The sequence below is a fragment of the Anser brachyrhynchus genome, assembly GCF_964034855.1.
Source record: "Anser brachyrhynchus genome assembly, chromosome: 20".
In the NCBI taxonomy this organism is placed as follows: Eukaryota; Metazoa; Chordata; class Aves; order Anseriformes; family Anatidae; genus Anser; species Anser brachyrhynchus.
The window spans coordinates 8,896,022-8,918,687 of NC_137713.1; the positions used below are offsets into that span (position 1 = coordinate 8,896,022).

Genomic DNA, 22,666 nt, shown 5'->3' on the forward strand with positions numbered 1-22,666 from the left:
GTTTGCCTCTCAGCACCTCCACCAGGGTGCTGGGTACAAACCACACCTGCTGTAGGTCTGGTCCAGCTCACCCGCACAAAGATCCCGGGGTCTCACAGCAAGGTGGCACCAACAGCGGCAGCAGGCTGTGCCCTCAAACCCCAGCCTTTCCTCAGCCAGCACACAAAACTCAGTGTTTCGTGCCCACTAGACCCTCAGCAATCCCCTTCGCAGTCTCTCCTTGCTGCTATCCCAGGCCTTACCCCTGGGCCAAACCCAGCAGCACGGTGCCAAGCGACCTGTGTGGGACTGCTAAAGGGACCGGGGCTGTGCCACAGAGCTGGGTGAGGCCACCGTGCCCTGCCAGACTGTTTGAGGCATTAGGAGGGGCCACAACAACAGTTTCAGCTGCCTTGTGCAATTCCTCCCTGCCTGTGAGCCCTCTCACAGTGAGCCACGTGCAAGCATTTCCCCCAGAACCTCTTACTGGGCTGAGATGCTGCAGACCAGGCCACCCACATGCTGGGGCTGCGACTCCCAGTCGTCAGCAGAGCCACCCAGCAATTATCCAACGCTGTGCACATCGCTAAATGCTGCCAGGAGGAAGAGGAAGCAAAAATTCCAACCGCAAGCTACTGACAGGAAGGAAAAAAAGATCTTGCCCTTCTTTTTCTCCTGGAGTAAAAGTCAAATCCAGGTGCCGTTTAACACGGGAGTGTTGAAGCATGAAGACTAAATGCTCCCAGCCTTCAAAGCTGCAAGGCAACCTGGTTGGGGATCCAGGCACTGAGGAGCCCAAAAATCACTGGGGGGGGCAGAAGGTCCTGGGCAGGGTCTCTCTGGTATTCACTTGCTCCCCATGACAGCTACTCGTTCCCTCCAGGCTCACATCTGCAGGATCAACCCACACTGCTGTGGGAGGAGCTGAGTGACTCAGCCCAGCGCAGAAATCCTCTGCACCGTTGGCGGTGGCTCTTACACCAGGCCACCGCTCAGAGCTGCTGAAAGCAGGTGCTCTGTCCTTGGGTAAGCGACTGTCTTACATCTGCTGGCAAGAGCAGATCAGATACCAGACATGCCTCGCAATCCTCTTCCAAAAAAGGACCGATCCTCAGCATGCACACACCTGAGCAATGAGCCTAGCACCAAGCAAAACAGTGTTTCAAAAAGTGTTTCAACCTCACCACCCCAGGAGCTCCGTTTAAGTCAAACCCCAGTCTGAGCTCTGTGCCTTGATTTCCCTTCTCTTCCTACTTCCCCACATCAAAGAAGCCAAGCAGGACAGGCAGGCAGCCCCGCGGGCGAGCCGAGAAGCCCAGGTGCCAGCCGTACGTACGTGTGGTTCAGCCATCGCATGGCATTCCAGTAGAGAGAGTCGAGGCGTGCTGACTTCCCGATGCCTTCCTGCTGGTTCAGAGCTACCAGCACTTTGTCCAACTCCATCAGCTCCACGTGCAGCTTCTGCAAGAGGCAAGTGCACACTGACAACGTGCAGGGTGAACTCGGAAGGGGCACTCACAGCAGCAGAGCACAGGCCCATCCTTAGGACAAAACCGTGTCAGGGACAAGCAAACCACCAGGCTTCTCTAGGCCACTGCCCTGAGCCCATCCACAACAACACTTCAAGTTGGGGGCAAAAACTGGTGAGTTACACCCACTACATACAGGGTTTGCTTGAAAACTGGATCTCTAGCATGACAGACACGAGTCTAAGCTAGAATTGTACTGGCATGAAAGGGACTGAAAGGTCCTTTAGTCCTTTGTCCTTTTCATCCCGTGACTGGGAAAGGGGGAACGAAGATGATGTGCTACGCACCTATCCTAAAGAAAAGCAGAAGCGTTTTCAGTCTGGTTTCTAAAGAACACAATCATGCTGCTTCTGACTGCCTCTAACAGCTCCTGTGACCCACTGGACAATTTCAGTAAAACCAGACGGAAAGGGGTGTCTCGGAGGCTATTCAGGTCCTCCAAGAACCCTGGAAATAATCTCTCTCCCCACCCACTTTCCTATTAGGTCTCCACAAAGAAGTGGGCTGTGGTGTGAGCTTATCAGTAGGAAACTGGGCTTCAGCAATTATGCTGCTTGTGTTATTTTGCTCTCGTAAATAAAACCATGTTGGAAACTTATTTTGTCACCTATAGAAAATCTCCTCATGTTCAAAATGCCGTTTTTCTTTAGAGCTGAACAATGCCTCATTCCAGCTCACAAAGCTTCTGCGTAAGTCTCAGTTTCTGGTAATCAGTCTCTGGGGTTCAGTGAAGAGGAGAGAGCGATCACCTGGGACAAAACCCAGCTCACCCCCACTGTACCCTAGGCTGTATTTCTCCGGATAAGAAAGGAGATGTCACAAATGTTTGCAGAACACTGCACAAATCCTCCAGCAAGTTCTTGGAGATCAGCTCTCAAGAGCTACGGATCGCTCCTTCAGACCGGAGGGCTTTTCTGTACTCAAATCCAGCCAGGCATTCCCTCCAGGGGAAGGGATGTAGTGACGAAGGAGTCACAAGGTAAAATCCAAGCCTGACAGCTGCCAGAGACCTTGATGGTACAGCCTTTTGGCAAGGGGTCAGTGTGTCAAGGAGTCAAAGCCACGCAGGATCGGGTCACGCTCTCACCTGCTGCATCACGGTTTTGAGGAGGAGGTTCAACAGCTCCAAGCTCTTGGCAACTTTGTCTTTCTCGGCCTTCACCCTAAGCTCGTCAACCATTTTCAAACTCTGCAAATTAAAGGGACAGATGGAAGAGGAACATACATTAAATGGGGAAACAAATCACGCTTCTGAGAAGAAAGCAGGAAATAGGTAGGGGTTTGCAGGATTAACCTGTCACCAAAATAACTCTGGAACGACGAAGCCCACCAAACTCTGGAAATGCTCGGGAGGGTATGAGGTGGAAGCTGCTGTAGCCCAGCTTAATTAAAAAACAGCTGGACAAAATAAGAGCAAGCGTATCACAAAGGCACCACCCTGCTGCTCCCCCTCATCTCTAAGCTAAAGCAAAACTGGCGACAGGTTGCTGGCTCCTGGAGAAAAAGAGGGAAGACAATAACCCCCGTATGGAAAGGCCAGAAGACTGGCAGACAACAGACTCACCTGAGGGACAACAGCAACTCAGCTGCAGAAGCTGGGATTTGCACGCAAGGCGCTAATGTAGAAACCCATTAACACTCACGCCTGGGAAATCCCAGTTGCCAGCACTAAAACAGGGCTTGTCAATCAAGCTTAAATCCGCTGAAAAGGATGGAGAAAATCTCATCTCTTTGTGTTACCTTTATGTGCTGCAGGCTTTCTGAGACACTGAAAGGTCTGGCTTAGAGGAAAATCACTCCTGAGACAGGTCAAATAAAAGCCAGAGTTATTTACAAGTGGAGAAGTGCAGCAAAGAGCCATGAAAAGGCAGCTGGATCAGAGCGGCCACCCAGGGGCTCCGGGGTGCTGATCCTCTGCCTGCAGCTGGTCCTCGCAGCCCTGCTTACGTGGTCGTTATCCTCCCTGCTGCACTGCTGTGTGAATGCACAACCACAGCAAGCCCCGCAGCTGGTACGGGTACACTAACACGAGGAGGATTTGTGGGGACAAGCGTGCCATCGCCAGCGGTGTGCCCAGCGGCAGCCCGTGTCTGCAGGAGGCTCTGCTTGTGGCCAAGCTGCCTCTGCCTGGAGCGTGAGCGTGCCAAACTGGTAAAGGGCAAGGTTTGCCCCAGTCGGAGCACCCTCGGGTGATAAGGTGCTGCACCAAACCTGTACCCGGTGGTCCGGAGGTGGAGGTGTGCTGGGAGGTGCCACCTCTCCCTTAGAGCAGCTGCAGCTTTCACTGGAAGGCATTTTCAGGGCTTTGAGGAAACGGTTCTCCAGCTACGGCAGCATAAGGCAGGCAAATAAAGTAAAATCCATGCAGACACTGAGAGGAGTGAGGAATTCATTCCCCAAAGCGAGGCTGTTGAGCAATGACCCCCCAACAGCAAATAACGATGGCCAGCAAGAGCCTAGCAACACTTTGAGCAGAAAAACCACGTAATGCCTCTGCAGGAATAGCGGCCTGCAAGTCAAATTATGTACTGTCTGCGCAGGATTCCAGCCCCTGGGAGTGTCTCTTTTAAATAACGAAAACACAGTTATCTCCTGACCAGGACACACGAGCTCTGTGTTAGAAAGCCACCACGGTTTGCTGGCTGGAATTCAAGTGGCAACTTCATCTGACCGTCAGTGCCTCGCTGATAATCACTGCCTCCTGATAGACAGACGAGCTGCAACCCTACACCACAGATGTCATTAACCTGCAAGGTCACACAATTCAACCGCTCAAAAGTCTCTCAGGTGAAACAAGGAACAAATATTGGGGTGTGCAATTAAAAAACCCATCACATGTAGGACGTACCGGGCCATGCACCCTCCGTGTATTGCACCTACACAGTAAATAGCAGGAATAATCAGCAAATCAGTTACGAAAACAAAGACTGATTTGCATTAAAAAAATCTTTGCGATGTTAGAAAAAGAGGATACCGGCAGGCTAACAGTCATTGCTGGTTCAAGCAGCTTTCAGAGAGGCTGTTGAAGTCCAGCTCTCTATTTTGCTAAGTCACAGCGAGAGAAAATCAGTACAGGCTGTCAGCACTTCAGGACAGGAGCAAGAGGAAGCAGAACCATACTGTGAGGAGGAGCCACAGAGAAACCAACTATCATTTCATCTTTTTCATATACCAAACTTAAGAATTAAGAAGGTGTTCCTAATAAATTGCATTTTCACTGCAGGTAAGCGATGCGGATAACTGCATTTAAATCGTGCAGGCTTGGCTGTCTGTCCTTGCTGCCATCCCTTTCTCACGGCAGTGCCCTGATGTTTTGAAGGCTTTGAAACATACCCTGCCGAAGTCAATCGACAGATCTCTGAACAGCACTTGAGGGGTTGACGCTGCAAGTCCACAGCAGTTGTCAGGTGCTTGGGAAACTGGGACGTGCACTGACTGGTCTGGGTGCCCGACCAAACTCCTGCAGAGCTGCAGAAGGCAAAGCGTGGCTTCCCTGCTGGAGGTGGGAGATACCACGGGGCTACTGACATCACTGCAGTGAGACTAAACATCGAAAGTAAAGGACGGGTTTTGCATGAGTCTGGAAACTGAGGCATGGTTACACCAGCACAAACAGCCAGAGGCAATCCAGTACAATTTAGGTGCTCTGCAAACAAGTAACTCCCTACTAACATGGATCGCTTTTAAACAGCTCTCAAAGACCAGGAAGGAACAAGGAAAACAACGGTGGGGGGTGGATGGAGAAGCCAGAGGAGCAACAAAAAAGCAGCAGATAGTTAAGAAATACAGAATGCACAATTTTCTCTGGTCCAGAACTGCTATGTATTGCTTTAAGGAAGCTGGATGCAGAAAAGTGTTGCTGTTTCTCAATTTCTCTCCCTTCCCCTTCCCTTCTGCTTCAAAGGGCATAAAAGAAATTTACTCCAACGAGCACAGAAATGCCAGCTCCTCTGTGTGTGGTACGGTTCAGACAGTTCTGCCTCCTTAAAGTCTTGAGCCCTGTTCCTGCTCAGCTCAGTGCCCTTATCCCGATCTCATCACCACTCAGAACTTCCCCATTACTTGCTATGTGAGATGCTATCTGCTGTCACGCCTTGCTTCACTCCCTTCCTCCCATAGCAGGGAGAGCACACAGCCGAGCGTTTGGGGTTTGTGTTAGGATGTTAGGCTCCGATTGCATAAAGGAAACTGACTTTGAGCGGGGCTGCTGGCAACCCTTGGGGACTGCTCCCAAGGAATGAAATCCCAAGTCTCTTCCACGCTGAGTCCAAACCTCAAAAGCAGCTTTCCCAAGTATTTGTCCTAAATTCTTGCTACATACGGTACCAAGCGTTGTCTGTACGCTGGGGGTTTGCAAAGCAGGTTACTTGGGTCCCTCACCCAGCGATCTGAAAGCTGAAGTTAGCACTGCCACCCCGAGTGCCTAGGTCAGCCATTTTACGGGCTTACAATAATTTCATTTGGGGAACATGTAAAATGCAAACATAAAAATAAAGCGAGAACCATTATGTAACAGATGGCAGACTGCAACACGTGGCAAACACGCCTTAAAAAGAAAAGCAGCATTTCAGTTATCTGCAGCATCCTTCGGAGAGCCTCACACACCGACTGGATTGCAAAAGCCCTGCACAACGTATCTCCAGTTTACATGGCAAAACTGAGGCACAAAGCAGTGGCTTTGCTTCCAGCTCTGCTGTTAGTGTTGGGGAGAATCGAATGGATGTTCTATTAATGTTTCTCAGGTGATGGATCATACGGTATAATTAAATATTATTAAATGTACTTACATTATCAAGTAATCTATGTATACTGGAAACCTAGGGAGTACATTGAACATTTAAAGGAATCGTTGAAGGGGAACCCTGGGAGGGAACAGGTACAACCTGACCTTGGATAAGGGCCTGGAGATGATGAAATGAGTTGAAGCAGAACCAAGGAGCGGAGGGAGCATGCGTCGAGTGAGAAAGGTGAAAGAGTTTAGCGGAGAGGAAGACTCCTTACTTCATCTGGACGACCACCTGGACGACCACCAGAGTGCGCCACGCATGTGCAAAGGGGAGGGGAGCTAATTAGAATGAAAAGCGAGGCTGATGTTGCAACCTGTAATGAATATGTATACCTGACGCAATATTGTATGTATAAATAACGGCTGGGAAGTAACGGGACTTGAAGCCAGATTTGGGCACCTGCCCCGGCTTCCAGCGCTGAATAAAGCACCTTCATATAATCACTTGGTGGTTATGTGGTTGCTACGCTAACATTTTGGCGACCCAGATGGGACAGCGTGGGCACTGCTGAGGCGGATCGTGTCTCGGTTTCGCTCCAGCCGGCACCGAGGGATTCTCGGGGAGCAGTCGACCACGACCGACCTCCGCTGCTCACGACGTACCACTGGAGTGGTAAGCAAAGGTGCTTTCAACTTTGGGTATTCGGTACCGATTTGGTTGGGAAAGCCTGCCGGTCAGACGCGGCGAAAGCCACGCTCGGTTGGGCAGGGAGCTCCCGGGGTAAGCCTAGGCGCCGTCCGTTAGACAGAGCGAAAGCTCTGCAGGTTCGGCATTGGTAACTGTATTGGTTTGTGCTGAAGGGTCAGCACCAGGTATTATTGGTATGTAGAAAGCGTGCTGCTGCTGCTCCGGCAGCTTTTTAGCGAAAAGCACGCTGCTGCTCCGGCAGCTTTTGGGAAAGCACACTGCTGCTCCGGCAGCTTCTGGAAAGTGTGCTGTTGCTGCTCCGGCAGCTTTCGGGAGAGTGTGTTGCTGCAGCTTTCGGGAGAGTGTGTTGCTGCAGCTTTCGGGAGAGTGTGTTGCTGCAGCTTTCGGGAGAGTGTGTTGTTGCTCCAGCAGCTTTCGGGAGAGTGTGTTGCTGCAGCTTTCGGGAGAGTGTGTTGTTGCTCCAGCAGCTTTCGGGAGAGTGTGTTGCTGTAGCTTTCGGGAGAGCGTGTTGTTGCTCCAGCAGCTTTCGGGAGAGTGTGTTGCTGCAGCTTTCGGGAGAGTGTGTTGTTGCTCCAGCAGCTTTCGGGAGAGTGTGTTGTTGCTCCAGTAGCTTTCGGGAGAGTGTGTTGCTGCAGCTTTCGGGAAAGTGTGTTGTTGCTCCGGTAGCTTTCGGGAGAGTGTGTTGTTGCTCCAGCAGCTTTCGGGAGAGTGTGTTGCTGTAGCTTTCGGGAGAGTGTGTTGTTGCTCCAGCAGCTTTCGGGAGAGTGTGTTGCTGCAGCTTTCGGGAGAGTGTGTTGCTGCAGCTTTCGGGAGAGTGTGTTGTTGCTCCAGCAGCTTTCGGGAGAGTGTGTTGCTGCAGCTTTCGGGAGAGTGTGTTGTTGCTCCAGCAGCTTTCGGGAGAGTGTGTTGTTGCTCCAGCAGCTTTCGGGAGAGTGTGTTGCTGCAGCTTTCGGGAGAGTGTGTTGTTGCTCCAGCAGCTTTCGGGAGAGTGTGTTGTTGCTCCAGCAGCTTTCGGGAGAGTGTGTTGTTGCTCCAGCAGCTTTCGGGAGAGTGTGTTGCTGCTCCGGCAGCTTTCGGGAGAGTGTGTTGCTGCTCCGGCAGCTTTCGGGAGAGTGTGTTGCTGCTCCGGCAGCTTTCGGGAGAGTGTGTTGCTGCTCCGGCAGCTTTCGGGAGAGTGTGTTGCTGCTCCGGCAGCTTTTGGGTCCGTATCATAAGCTCAAAATGAAAAAGATTAAAGAAATTCTGGGAAAAGATGTACCTATCCCGCGGACATCCCCGCTGGGGTGTTTGCTAGCACACTGGAAAGAGGGAGGTTTTGGTCAAGAAATGCGGAAAGGAAAGCTGATTGATTATTGTAATATTTGGTGGCCACAGTATAAACTAGAGGACCAAGAAACTTGGCCTGAGAATGGAACATTGCAATATAATACAATTTTACAATTAATGCTATTTTGTAAGTGGGAAGGAAAATATGATGAACTGCCGTATGTGGAATTATTCTTTTATTTGCGCCGAAAGCCTGAATGGCAGCATGCTTGTGGAATAATGGTGCTTGAAGTTTAAACTGAGGAACGTTGTTGTGCATGTACTAAGGAGGGACGCTGTATACAGCATCAGGCAATAGAGAATAATAAGTATTATGGGAAATAATATAATATAATAATATAATAATGTATATAATAATATAATAATGTATATAATAATATAATAATATAATATAATAATATAATAATGGAAATATTGATCTGGAAGTTGCGCCGTCGGCTCCGCCGGAAGAGCCAGGACAGGGAGGGAAAAGAGAAAAGGAAGATAGCAGTAGTGATGGAGAATCCCCGACTTTAGCCTCCCCTGTGTCACATAGGACCCGGCAACAGCGAAGGGCAGGGGAAACTATAAATGAAGAGGGAAGGAAAATAATCGCTCCCCTCAGGCAAGGAGTGGGGACAGAAGGACCGGTATATGTCAAGGTGCCTTTTTCAGCTGGGGATTTAATGATATGGAAGCAAGCAGCCGGCACCTACAGGGAAAACCCAGATAAAGTAGCTAGGATAATGAAAATGATAATTAAAACCCAAAATCCCGATTGGGATGATCTCCAGGTGATCCTGGATACTTTGATGGATTCAACAGAAAAGGACATGGTATTACGGGCAGCCAGAGAGAGAGCCCGAGAAGATATACGTAATGGATTAGTGCTTGGAAATCTAGATCAAAACTTCCCCACCGAGGATCCCCAATGGGATTATAACACAGGGGATGGAATAAGGAGGCTGAAGAGATATCAAGATTGGGTACAAATCGGGGTACAGAATGCCATGCCCCGGACCATAAATTGGTCAAAATTGTATAATGTCAGGCAAGAAAAAGCGGAATCACCTTCCGCCTTTTTAGAGAGATTGAAAGAAACTAAAGAGCCCTTGGTAAAAATTCAAATAGGAAATAAGGAAGTAAAATTTCTAATTGATACAGGGGCCACATATTCAGTGCTCAATAGATTAAGTGGTAAAATAGGGGAAAAGAAGACTACTATTGTAGGTGTCACCGGGAAGGAGGAAATACGGCCGTTCTTACAACCCCTTGATTTACGGTTTGGAGGCAAAGAAATTACGCATGAATTTTTATATGTACCTGAGTGCCCTATTCCTCTTTTGGGACGGGATTTGCTAACTAAACTAAACGCTACCATAATGTTTGAAGATGGAGAATTGATTATGAAAATCCCGGAATCAAAAGTGGGACAAATATTAATGATTAAAGAGAAGGCTGTTCCTCATATACCAAAAGAGGTAGAAAATGCAGTAATGCCTGCTGTCTGGGAAACAGACGTGCCTGGAAAATCAAAACTAGCCCAGCCAGTAAAAATTGAACTTAAGGAAGGGGCCCGACCGGTACGGATTAAACAGTACCCGTTGAAGCTAGAAGCTAGGCTAGGAATAGTAAAGATTATAGATAAATTTCTTAGCTACCACATTCTGGAGGAATGCAAATCTGAATATAATACCCCAATTTTCCCAGTAAAGAAACCTAATGGGGAATACAGGCTAGTGCAGGACCTTAGGGCAATAAACGAAATAACAAAAGATATTCACCCAGTGGTGGCTAATCCTTATACATTGTTAACATCTGTAAAAGAGAAATATAAGTGGTTTACGGTAATTGATTTAAAAGACGCCTTCTTCTGCATACCCATTGACAAGGAAAGTAGAAAGCTTTTTGCTTTTGAATGGGAAAATCCACGGAACAGACGAAAGATGCAACTAACCTGGACAAGGTTGCCTCAAGGATTCAAGAATAGCCCGACCCTCTTCGGCAGTCAACTAGCTAAAGAAATAGAAGACTGGATTAACCAAGAACAGATTCAGGTACCAAAGGACCGATACTTGCTGCTACAATATGCGGACGATATATTAATAGCTACCGAAGGAGAGTCAGAATGTATTCAGGTAACTATTGATATTTTGAATCAATTGGGACTAAATGGGTACAAGGTTTCTAAACAAAAGGCACAAATCGCGTGCACAACAGTAATTTATTTGGGATGTGAAATTTCTCAAGGACAAAGAAAATTGGGAGTTAACCGAATACAAGCTATTTGTGAAATCCCCGAGCCGCGAAATCTGCACGAACTACGGGCTTTCCTAGGTATGGCCGGGTGGTGTAGACTGTGGGTAATGGACTATGGACTCATAGCAAAGCCCCTCTATGAAACCCAAAAGGCCTGTACATTTACCTGGGGAAAGCCACAACAAGAGGCCTTTAAGAAATTAAAAAAAAGCCCTGATAAAGGCGCCTGCCTTGGGCTTGCCGGACTTATCAAAGGACTTTCAGCTGTTTGTGCATGAGAGACAACGATTGGCATTAGGAGTACTGACCCAGCGACTTGGGAGCTGGAAAAGACCTGTGGGGTATTTTTCTAAACAATTGGATGCGGTAAGCGCTGGATGGCCCTCGTGTTTAAGGGCCGTGGCAGCCACAGTCCTTTTAATACAGGCAAAAGGGGGGCCATTGGCTATCGCCCAGCCAAATGAATCTTAAGAACTACTAACCTATTGAACCCAGCAGTGTTTCTAGGAACAACTGCGGAGGAAGGAGACCTCAGTCATGATTGCGTGGAGATCATCGAACATACCTATGCCAGCAGAACAGACTTAAAAGATCAGCCTCTGGAGAGACCAGATTGGGAACTTTTCACAGATGGAAGCAGCTTCGTGGAAAATGGGACTCGTTATGCAGGATACGCAGTAACTACATCAAAGGTAGTGATCGAGGCAAATTCCCTACCTCCGGGGACTTCAGCCCAACGAGCAGAAATAGTCGCCCTGACGCGGGCCCTGGAACTAAGCGAGGGTAAGAATGTGAATATTTGGACAGATTCAAAATATGCATTCGGGGTAGTCCACGTACATGGGGCATTATGGAAAGAAAGGGGAATGCTATCCTCACAAGGGACTAATATAAAATATCAGGAAGAAATATTGAAATTAATAACAGCTGTACAGAAACCCCAACAGGTGGCCATAATGCATTGTAAAGCTCATCAAGGAGGGATGTCAGAGATTGCAGAAGGTAACAGATTGGCAGATTTGACGGCCCGGAAGGTCGCGCGTGAAGTACGGAAAGTAATGGCTCTAATTCCATCGAAGGTAGGCCTCTCTTGTTTTAAATTACCTAAAGACCCAAAGTATTCAGCAGAAGATGAGAGACTTGCAAATTTGATGAAGGCCCAGAAGAATCCTGACGGCTGGTATGTGACTGCGACAGGACAACTTATAGTGCCTCCTATAGTAATGCGAGAAATCTTACAAATAAAACATAATGAATGTCACTGGGGTGCAGAAGCAATGGTGACCTATTTGAAACGAGGTGTCATCTCGGTACACATGTTAACAATGGCAAAGTCAGTAATGTCAAAATGTGAGCTTTGCTTAAAGAATAACCCGGTAGCAAGGAAACATGCTGAGATGGGGAGAACTAGAGCTGGAATAGAGCCTGGAGATTACTGGCAAATAGATTTCGTGGAACTGCCTAAAGCAAGAGGTTATAAATACCTATTGGTAGGGGTTGATACTTTTTCAGGATGGCCAGAGGCCCTTCCCTGTCGAACCAACCAAGCTAAAGAAACGGTAAAATGGTTACTACGGGAAATAGTCCCTAGATTTGGTGTACCATTGGGTATTTCTTCAGACAGGGGACCACATTTCATTGCCAATGTGGTTAAGGAGGTTAGTAGGTTACTAGGAATTACCTGGAACTTACATACCCCATGGAGGCCTCAATCTAGTGGTCAAGTAGAGAGGATGAACCAAACTTTAAAAGGACAATTACGCAAAATCTGTCAGGAGGCTAAGATACAGTGGCCACAGGCCTTACCGATAGCTTTGCTAAGAATTAGAATAAAGCCAGCCAAGAAGTGGGATGTCAGTAAGTCCCTATGAAATCATGTATGGAAAACCTTATGAGTCTCCTGAACCGAACCCGAATATGCATGTTACCGGTAAACAGGATGTATATAATTATGTTTTAATAGTAATGAAAATACTTGCTCTTGGTATGAGTGAAGTATTTTCAAAGGGGGGAAATGTTAGTGTTGGGGAGAATCGAATGGATGTTCTATTAATGTTTCTCAGGTGATGGATCATACGGTATAATTAAATATTATTAAATGTACTTACATTATCAAGTAATCTATGTATACTGGAAACCTAGGGAGTACATTGAACATTTAAAGGAATCGTTGAAGGGGAACCCTGGGAGGGAACAGGTACAACCTGACCTTGGATAAGGGCCTGGAGATGATGAAATGAGTTGAAGCAGAACCAAGGAGCGGAGGGAGCATGCGTCGAGTGAGAAAGGTGAAAGAGTTTAGCGGAGAGGAAGACTCCTTACTTCATCTGGACGACCACCTGGACGACCACCAGAGTGCGCCACGCATGTGCAAAGGGGAGGGGAGCTAATTAGAATGAAAAGCGAGGCTGATGTTGCAACCTGTAATGAATATGTATACCTGACGCAATATTGTATGTATAAATAACGGCTGGGAAGTAACGGGACTTGAAGCCAGATTTGGGCACCTGCCCCGGCTTCCAGCGCTGAATAAAGCACCTTCATATAATCACTTGGTGGTTATGTGGTTGCTACGCTAACACTGCTACAGGTGATGAAGGGTCCAGTGAAAACCCAGACAAGCTTGTCAGACTGCCTGTTCTGTGATTCTCTGCCACGTGCTGTTTGCAAAGGCACCCAACTCTGCCTTCCCCAGCCCTCTAAAAGCGTTAGGAGTGGCGTAACGCAGTCACCTAACACTAAGAGCAGGGAGCACGTGGCTTGTTCTCACGAGCCACGCTTCACCCCTTGCTGATCATGTTATTTTTCTGCCATTTCTGCCTTTGTTACTCTGCTCCTTCAGTAACAGCCAGGCCCAACTTCAGGGAATCCTGGTTCCAGTTCCAGCTCGGTAATACCTGTGGCGGTTAATCGTGCCTGCACATCTCGGCTGTCAGCGTATCTGGGCAGGTCGCTTTCCAAAAGGAAAAAATAGGGAGGCAGTTTTCACAGCTGGAACTCCCACCTCATCGCGAGCCAATGTGGCAACACGGTTCCTGCCTCGCCCTGCGTGGATTCGGCTGGCAGAGAGCTGTGGGCTTGCTGTGCCAAACACGCTGCTTCCAGGGGCCTCTGGCTGCGGCTGGTGGATGGCACTCCTGGATCCAGAGTCCTCTGCTTCTAGGATTTCTACAAGAACAGCACATCCTCAGCAACCTATCGATCAGTATTTCTTTTACTTCTAAGGCCTGTTATCCCAGCTATTTCAGGATCCAGCCTTCACTCCACCTCTCACTGCGGTTCCCAGCATTACTTCACCTCCACAAGGGCTGCGTAAAACAAGTTTGTTAGAGCACAGGAGGTGAGTACCTGCAGTAATTCACTCACAGAAGTAGGTCAGGGGGCTGGCAGCTAGAAAGGGGCATTAACCACGTAGCTCCATGCCTCAGATTCCCAGGCAGGATTTCAGCCTAAGCCCAGGACCCCACTGAAACCTGCAACAGAGCAAAAAGTGCTGCGTGTGCATCTGGAGCCAAAGTCAGCATCCCAGCCACTGCCCAGCTTTCCCTGCAGGGAAATGGCAATAAGCTGTTACAGGGAGCAAAGCAGTGTTTCTGGAAGTCTCCACAATCGCAGCCGCCTGCAACCTCAGCCTCCTGCTCCTCTTCCCTTTCACAGGTACCACGGGGGGGACACGCTCAGCCCCGACTTACAAGGCACAGCAGTACCTCAGCGTCTGGACGAGCACCCTGCTACCAAGAGCAGAGCACATCCAGCTGGAAGTTTGAACACCGTGTAGTATTTATGCATTCCCAGCACGTCCTTCAGCCTGCTTCATTGTTCAAAACAAACAGCCCTTCCCCTCCGTGGGCTCAGCCTGACAGATCTGTGCGCTCCGTGAGCCGGCGAAGCCAGGCCAACCTGCATTCTTTCCACCCGCCGCGCTATCTCCATCCTTCCCCCTCCTCCCCCAAACAGACCTGACGCTGACGGATAAATGTGCAGATTCACGGCCGAACGCAGTGCCAGGAGCCTCCTGCAAAACACGCACCTCCACCCGCCCCGCACGGCCTCGCACCCCCTGGCACAGCCCGGGGCTGCTGCCCTAAGCTCTCTTCTCCAGCAGCGAACAGCTCAGCCAAGTTTCCGCCCCGCTGAACGTCCGTGGTCACGCTCAGATAGCGCTCAAGAAGCCCGAGCTCGCTTTGCTGACCGCTTCCATGCTGGCTGTGAAAGCTGAAGCTTTGTTCTTTGCTCCGTGCTGCTCACAAGGTCCCTGAGCAGACACGACCTGATGTTTTGCTGCTGCCGTGGCTCTGCTCCCCGTGGCGGAGCCACACTCCGAGGACCCAGTAAGCAGGTTTTGGGCCCTACAAGTACGTGCCCATTACCTGAGCCGAAGCGCAAGATTTCCCACGTCAACAGGCAGGTAAGCTGAGAGGTGTGGGAGGGGAACAGTCCTCCTTTGCTGTTCAGAGCAGTAACAAACCGAGCTACTAACAAACTGAAAAGCAAATGAAGGATTTTAGCATTCGGCACGCTCGTAGCTCCTGTCATTATCTGATGTAAGCACCCCGTCTCACCTGCAATTACCCCCCCATTGCTCCCGAGAGGCATGCCAGCCTTATTCCCACCATTTTGCGGAGGCTCAGGAGGCTAAGCACTGAGTCACACAGACCACGGCAGAGCCAGGAATCTGCCAGGAACTTCTTGAAACCCAGATGTGCCATCTCCAAACACTTCCTTCGTGACCGTGTTCGCTGAACCCCCACTCAAACTTAGGGCTAAGTAATGGAAGACGAGCTGGGGAGGAGGGAAGAGTGGGCTTTCCATCTATCCACAGAGCAAGATCCACTTTTCACGCCAATGCACACAGTTTGCACAAGCACATACACACAGGGAGAGGTTCTCACACCACCCACTTGAAGAGCTGCTGCCGAGAGGAGGAATGGAGGAAAAAAAGCATCAACAATCCCTCCTCCCTTGGTTCCCTCTCACTAAAGCTTCTGAAGACTGAAAGTAGACAGAGAGAGAGTAGGGGACTAAGCAGACCCACATGCTGAAGGGTGCAATTAAAGGTCCTTTTCTGCAATGTTTATTTTGGCTGTTATTAGAGGGAGGAGCCCAGAAATCAAGACGACATTCTTACAGAAAATGCCAACGCTTTCCCAAGTTTAAAGATCTGATCATTTTCTCCATAGACCGCATGCAAATGCAGCAGGGAAAAACCATACAGGACAGCGGAGGGAACAGAGGAGAATGAATTCTCTGCAGAGACATCCAGTACTCTGAAAGCACGTCAAAGATATCAGTTAAATCACGACTGGCCTCATTTTACAAGCTGAGAGGCTGAGAAAGGGCAATGAATTAAGAATTTATAAGGATGGACAGATAAAAGTTCAGGCAATCTTCAAGAAAAAAAAAAGAAGAATGGCTTTCTTAGAGATTTGATGAAGTCACTGTTAATAATTTATCTCCATACAAATTAAGACACCAGTAATCAAATGTGATGCCCTTCAGAAATGAAGGGCAGGAGGCTGTACAGTATAACCCTCTCTCCTTCCTCACATGCTGAGTGGCTCCAGCTACTTACTTTAAATCCCTTGCTGAACCACACAACGTCAACAAAACCCTCTAATGCCATACGATAGAAGTCTGCAGGGAGCATAGAATAACTTCCAAACTATGAGTCCTGGAAAAGAGGTTTATCTATGAATAAAAAAAAAAAAAAAAAAAAAAGAGGGTTATCTATACGACTCCTCACCCAGGCCATGTAACCCCCTGCTGGTCTACACTCACTCCTTTCTACAGAAAAACAGCTTTGGTCTGGCACCGAAGCTGGGTACTGGGTTCTGTGGGTGTTTTTACACTCCAGGATGCCCTGACTCCACTTCGGGACCAACCAACCAAGCTGAACGCTCTCTGCTCTGCTCTTCCTGTCCTTTATGCAGGATACAACACTGACAAAACAAGTGAAAGAAAAAAGAAAACAGTGAAGTTGGGCCCTTCCTATCACGTACTTACTGCACAAGTCAGACAAAGGAAACCCTCAGGAAACTGCTGTGTACAAGCCAGAGAAAGCAGCTTTACCAACAGTTTTTCTGACAGCCGTTTTGTTTTGAAGTTGCCCAGCCACGAAAACATGCTTTTTGTGGCAAATTCCTCAAATCCTTTTCCACTTCCCCCTGACTTTCACAGTGTAACTGGGAGTTTCAGCGTTAAGTTGGGAGTTACACGAAGCACCTCGGTTCAGGAGGGCAAGGCAGTCCCTGGGAAAGGGATGACATAAAAAGGTAATGAAATTCTGTATTCAGATCCCGGAGCTTCCTGCCCCAAATCTGTCACCGAGTTACTAAAAATTGGCACGGCTTCAAGATCACTCTAAAGACAAGACAGCAATTTTATAACCTATCAGAAAGAAAACAGAAATATACCTAACAAGGGGGACAAACACCAAAACGTGCCCAGAATGACAACCAGGAGAGATGAAAAACCAAACTGAGAGCAGCACGAGAAAGTCAAAAAGACGGTGTGTGAACCCTAGCAGAGAGATCCCTCACCAAAACTGTGACTGTTCCCTACAGGATATGGGGAATTTGGGCCTCCCTGGTCCTGCCACTGACTCTGGGCAGCCTGAACCCACAGCCACCAGCTTCCTCCCGGAGATAACACGGGGCCGGGGACTGGTGCCCAACACAAAGCTCTTCTGAAGCCAAGTTAAGAAACAGTCAGATCGTCCAAGCAGAGAGAGGGTCTCTGGGATGTCCCAGGAGATCAAAGCTAGATTCTTGGCTCGCCTCCCGGCCAAGTATGTCATCTGTAAAACAGGGAGAACAACTGTAGCTAAACACTTCAGCTCTTGGATTTCTGCAAAATACTTCCTTCATTACATCAACAACTCACTGGTTAGAATTTCCTTTGTAAAGCGCTTTGAGACCTGCTGATAAAAGAACAAAGCTGTCTCGAAGAGGAAGGAGTCTCTCTCAGATGCTACAGCATCTCAGGTGAGCTCTGTCATTTACAGCATGAGGCAACAGCACTTCTTTGTACTGTACACAACCGAGTTGTCTAGACTCCCAACATTAGAATAAACTTGACCAGCCGTCAAAAGCTTCTGCTTGGTGTAAAGCTGCCCGTTGAGGACATAGGAGGCCAAAACCGTGCCAGAGCTCTCTCTCTGCCTCCTCACCATGGCCTGCTGTTCAATAAAAGCAGCTCACGGGGCAGTCCCAGGGCCTGTGGATGATGGTTTCTGCCCAGAAGACCCAGCAGAAGCCAAGATCACCAAGAACAAGTAGGGCTCTCCTAAGAACAAGTCAACCCCAAAGTAAGCGCAAGGATATCAAGATTTGCCTTGCTGACAGCAAGGAGATGGCAGACATGAATCCCTCATGACTGTGATATCTGTTTCATAAGCATGCTTAAGCATCTTGGGAACAAATAAGGTCACATTAGCTTATGTAAGCACAAGAGCCATTGCCCCACAGCAGCCGGAGCTGCTATTTCAGGAAGCTGTCTCTTCATTTAAAGCTCCTGGCTGTTGATTCTCCCTCATCTGCCTCTTGCTTTTGCACAGATAATTCAATGATATCCAAGGCTGCAGTCTTCTCACGTTGCTTCATTCCCAGTTCCAGCACGTATCACTGCCCCAAACCATGCCAGGCTCCTCACCAGGCGGTCTGTAGGTATGCAGTGCACGCACTGAGGCGACACAGGACAGAAAGCAGACACCGGGAGGTAGCATCCTGTCCTCTCACACAGCCTTACACCCGCAATGACAATCCTGCACTTCGAGAGCCACCAGCCCCATAGCTACAAACCTGACCAAGGACGCAGAGTGAAGGAGGAAAGCCTTTGGGGGCAGCTTCCTTGAGGACAATGCCACTGCTTGAATTACAAGTACACGTCAGTGTCGTCAGTCACAGAGTCGGCCCTCCCAGGCTATTTCACTGGCTCACTGTGCCAAAGAGGGGTATAAAATCCTGCATCATCATTTTTTCTTCTTAAACCAGCTCTTTGTGAAATATGGCGGCAGGAAAGGCCATTGACAGCAAATGCAGATCTTTTAACTAGAGGTAGGACAATAACATTTCATCATTTAGGATTTCCTATCCTCCCCATAATTTCAGCACCAAGCCTGTAACTTCCATCTGACCTGCAGCTCCTCCTTCAGACAAACACACAATTTCCACCTGGAAGTTCAGAGCTAATAAAGTTATTAGGAGCAAATAACTCCTCAGCAAGTTATTTTAATGGTGGATTACTCACTCCCTTTGACAAATTCTAATAAACTTCAAAATTTCCCAATTTCCAGCCTCCAGATTTCACTGTGACTTCTAAGTGGGATTTTTACCATGTCCAAAAGAGATCGGTCATGATATGAATATTGTTCTACTACACAATAAAGCTGCTGCATGTTTTCACAGCTATACTCAGGTGTGCGTTTCAGTGCAAATGTGCAAAAAGACACAGAATACCTTCTGCAGCTCTAGAAAGCTTTATAGCACAAGTGTCGGCCTTTGGCCATAAGTTAAAGCTGTTGTATGGAATATAAGGTCTTTGATCCCTACAAATTGCAGCAACATTTAAAGAGGAGCAGCTGATCCAGCTCCAAGGAGCCATACCAGCACTGTGCTGCTGCAAAAGCAGAGCAGGAGGAAGGGAGGGAAAAAAATGCATATACATCCACCTACAGAGCAAATAGAAATGGAAAAATGTTATGTCAGAGCTTTTTGAGAACAGCCAAAAAGAGAAGCAGCACCCGTGTGCCACTAGCAGCTAATAGTGTAGGAGGCCTGCTGCCCACAGGGTACACCTCGGACAGCCCAAACAAACTGACACTATTTCCCAGGAATTTTTCTTTAAACACAAATGACCACAGAAATGAGAGGCGCTGAGGAAGCTTTGGTAGCAAAGCTCATTAAAATATTGGAGGGGTTGCAAGATGCTAAACTTTCCCTGACAAGGATAGCATAAAGGCATTGTAAACGTTTGTGGTTTCCCAGTGAATCACTCTGAGCGCTGCAGGCATTTAGCTGCTGCAGAGAAACATGGAGGTGACCAAGCTGGGAGGAGTGGCATGTTTTGTGTAGCTGGAAAATAAAACCATACCTAATAAAAATTAAAACCATACCTAACTCCACCCATTGGATTCCTGATGTCACCATTAAATACAAGCATTTAATGAAGCCCAGGATTACCTGCCTCATCAAGTATTGTAAACACCACCTCTGAATTCCTTGATTTAAACTTGCTTAGATTTGTCCCTCCTCAAAAGAAAACAAAGCTAATTGTTCTGTTCCAATACGGTAAGCTGGAATGCCCTAAATCACCAGGTAACCAGCATTTAAGGAAATAGGAATGAAAGCTACACTTAGGAAGAGGCCAATACTACAGTTACGTATGAACACCAGGACTGGAATCTCCCATGTCATGGCGTTTAGTCACCACACCATAACATTAATTTGGCTGTTTGGTTCCCCTCCCTCAATCCCCAAGCAGCTAATTGGATGGCATCCTTCAATCTCCTCTCTCACAGATCACCTCCCACAGAACAGCTGCACCCAAAAGCTGTCTTCAGGTACAATCTACGCCTGCCACTGCTTCAGGAGTCCTGCAATTTCTGTATCACTGTTTGTTTATTCTACATGCACTGCTTGCCAATGTATATAAAGGTTTCCCTGGTAAATAACATCAGCAAAGAAGTCTGGTCCAGAAGGTCTGCAATGCACCAGGAGCCAGAAGCCTAGCAAACCTCAGCTCTCTCTTTAGCCCTGTAGTTTAAGTAAATGTTCACAATACCTTTCATCTCAAAACTTATTTTTAAAGCAACCTAAAACTGACCCGAGTGTATTCCCTAAATCTCTGTCCCTCTGTCTCTAGGCTCCATCCACAAGCACTAAGCTGTACCAGGCACCTTCCTGCGCTCTGTAAAAACACATCTAAACAGCAGAGCTACAAGAATGCTGTAATCCCAGTGGACACCACTGAAACCTGGGGTGAGCAGGCACAACCCCAGTGGAGCACAGCCTCAGACTCCAGCTCCGAGACCACGCTCCACATCAGCGAAAGCAGCATCCATCAGGTGCTCTCCGTACGCTGAACAAGTTGAAGCTTGTTACCTCCGTCACTTGGCTGATGCTCTCTCTGATCAATTCCTCCCACTCCTCCTCGGTCATGGAGAGCTTCAGCTCACGAAGCAGCAGAACCTTCTGGAGAAGCAGACAGGCCTGGGCCTGAAAGAGAAAGGGAAATGAAGGCGTGAAACTCCGTGCTCTCTAGGGAAGGTGTTAGCAATGCAAATACCCCACTGAGGCAAACAACTAAGCACAGCATCTGGGGAACGCTGTGTTACAGACACTGCGTAACCCCACCAACACGTATATATCAGCACCCTCTTAGAAAGCACCCTCTAGACCCTGATGGAGTCAGTCCTCAGCAGAGAGGGTCGTGATTGCTGGTTGAACACACGTATTTAAAAGAGGAGGTCAAAGGGGTGGGAAGGCATCGTGCTGCTTCTAGATTCAGGCATTGCTATCCAAAACATGCTTTCATATCTGGTCTGAGCACACCAATTTAGCCCCCGCAAGTCTTCAGGCAGCTCTTTGCATGACTCTGCCCTTTACTGTGCCCTGACAAACGCAGTAGGCACAAATAAACAAAAATAAAAGCTGGCAGATTAGCAAATGCTGCTTTTCAAAGGAACCCCAGATGCTGTTCAGAGCAGCACTCAGCCTTGCCCTGCAGTCAAGCTCACTCGTTAAGCCCATACGTTAACACAGAAATGAAAAAGGGTAGCCAGTGGAAAACCAACAGTAATCTGCAATCTTCTCACCTGTCCTTTCCTGTTCCAGCATCCCTGTTCTAAGGTTCGTAGGTACAAGATTAATTCAGCAATGGACAAAAGCAAATGACAGAAACACAGAGAATACTCTAATGAGGATTAGCGCAAAATAGTTTAGAAGATTTAAAGGGAACGTTTTCCTAACAGCATGGAGTTAGTGAGCAAATTCTACCCACATACAAAGACAAATTACTGCCCCTAGCTGCCACCATGCAGACCAAAATTGAATGCAGGTATAAATACCAAAAATCATTGGGAATTGTATCAAGAATTAATCTCAACCAAAGGAAGCAAGGGCTGCCCTTTTTTAAGCACACACTGCAACTGAAGCCACCCTACAGACAACAACCAAGCAGTTTGTGAAATGCTTTATTGAAAACGCCCTTGAGATCAAAAGTCTAAACGATCTCAAGAAAAAAAATCAGACTGGTGATACCAAACCTGGCCTGCAGATACCCCATAGACACAAAGGAAGGAACCTGAAAAGCATATAGCAGGAGGCTAAAAACTGGCCACGTGGTTCCCGCACTTTGGAGCATTTTTAGGGAACTCTTTGTTGAAGAATTCAAGGTGAGAGAAGAGAAGAAATCCCTAGATTTTTGAGAGCATTAAGACCATACGATGTTGTAGGCAGTCAAACCCACTGCCTGAAGGGCTCAGGAAGGTCTGTGCTCCCCATCCAGCACACTCCAGGCTCCTGTGATGGAGGGTTATGTGTTTCTCAAAGCCCAATTATCCCACAGGCACCCACGGCAGCTTTCAGTATTAAAGGATCTGCTGGAGGGACAAGACACTGAGCACGAGGCCCCCACCAGATAATTCCAGTGCTTGTGTTTGTGTTACACCAGAGCAATGCCATGCAGCTATATGAGCTTACCTCCAGCTTGCACCAGTGTGGCCAACGTAGAGAATTATCCAAACAGAGCAAGCTTTCACTAACAAACTACCCCTGTTCATTACTTGGGGGAGAAAAGAAGGGAAAAACCAACAAGACTACGTCAAAAGATTTATGTTGATTTAATGAGAGAGGGAGAGCCCTAATTCCATGTTCGAGGCAGGCGAGCTTACATATTCCTTGTAATTATGGGGAGGCTGCGTCCTACAGAACAAATTATGGCATGTCTGCATGCATGTACCAAATGTAGTGGAAAGTCACTTCGGTGCAATTACAAAGAGAACGTGACCCTCGCAGTAAATGAAAGGCCATAATTCATTCTGAAAGGCTCGGGCAGGGTCATAAACCTCAAGGCACCATCTCTTTGGCAATTACAAAAGCATTCACACTGCAAATGGGGGAAAAGCACAGAGAGGGGGTCTTTTAAGCAACCCTGGTGGTA

At 48.0% G+C, this 22,666-nt stretch overlaps 1 protein-coding gene across 1 annotated transcript in view; it reads right to left on the minus strand.

Moving 5' to 3' along the window:
- The window catches only part of MYBBP1A (MYB binding protein 1a), a 66,605-nt gene that overhangs the window by 1,280 nt on the left and 42,659 nt on the right, over positions 1–22,666 (minus strand). Inside the window, exons 24-26 of the mRNA XM_080562872.1 lie at positions 20,608–20,721; positions 2,596–2,697; positions 1,316–1,440 (exon numbers count right to left, since the gene is read on the minus strand). Coding sequence (XP_080418998.1) covers positions 1,316–1,440; positions 2,596–2,697; positions 20,608–20,721 — 341 coding nt within the window. The remainder of the gene's footprint in view (positions 1–1,315; positions 1,441–2,595; positions 2,698–20,607; positions 20,722–22,666) is intronic.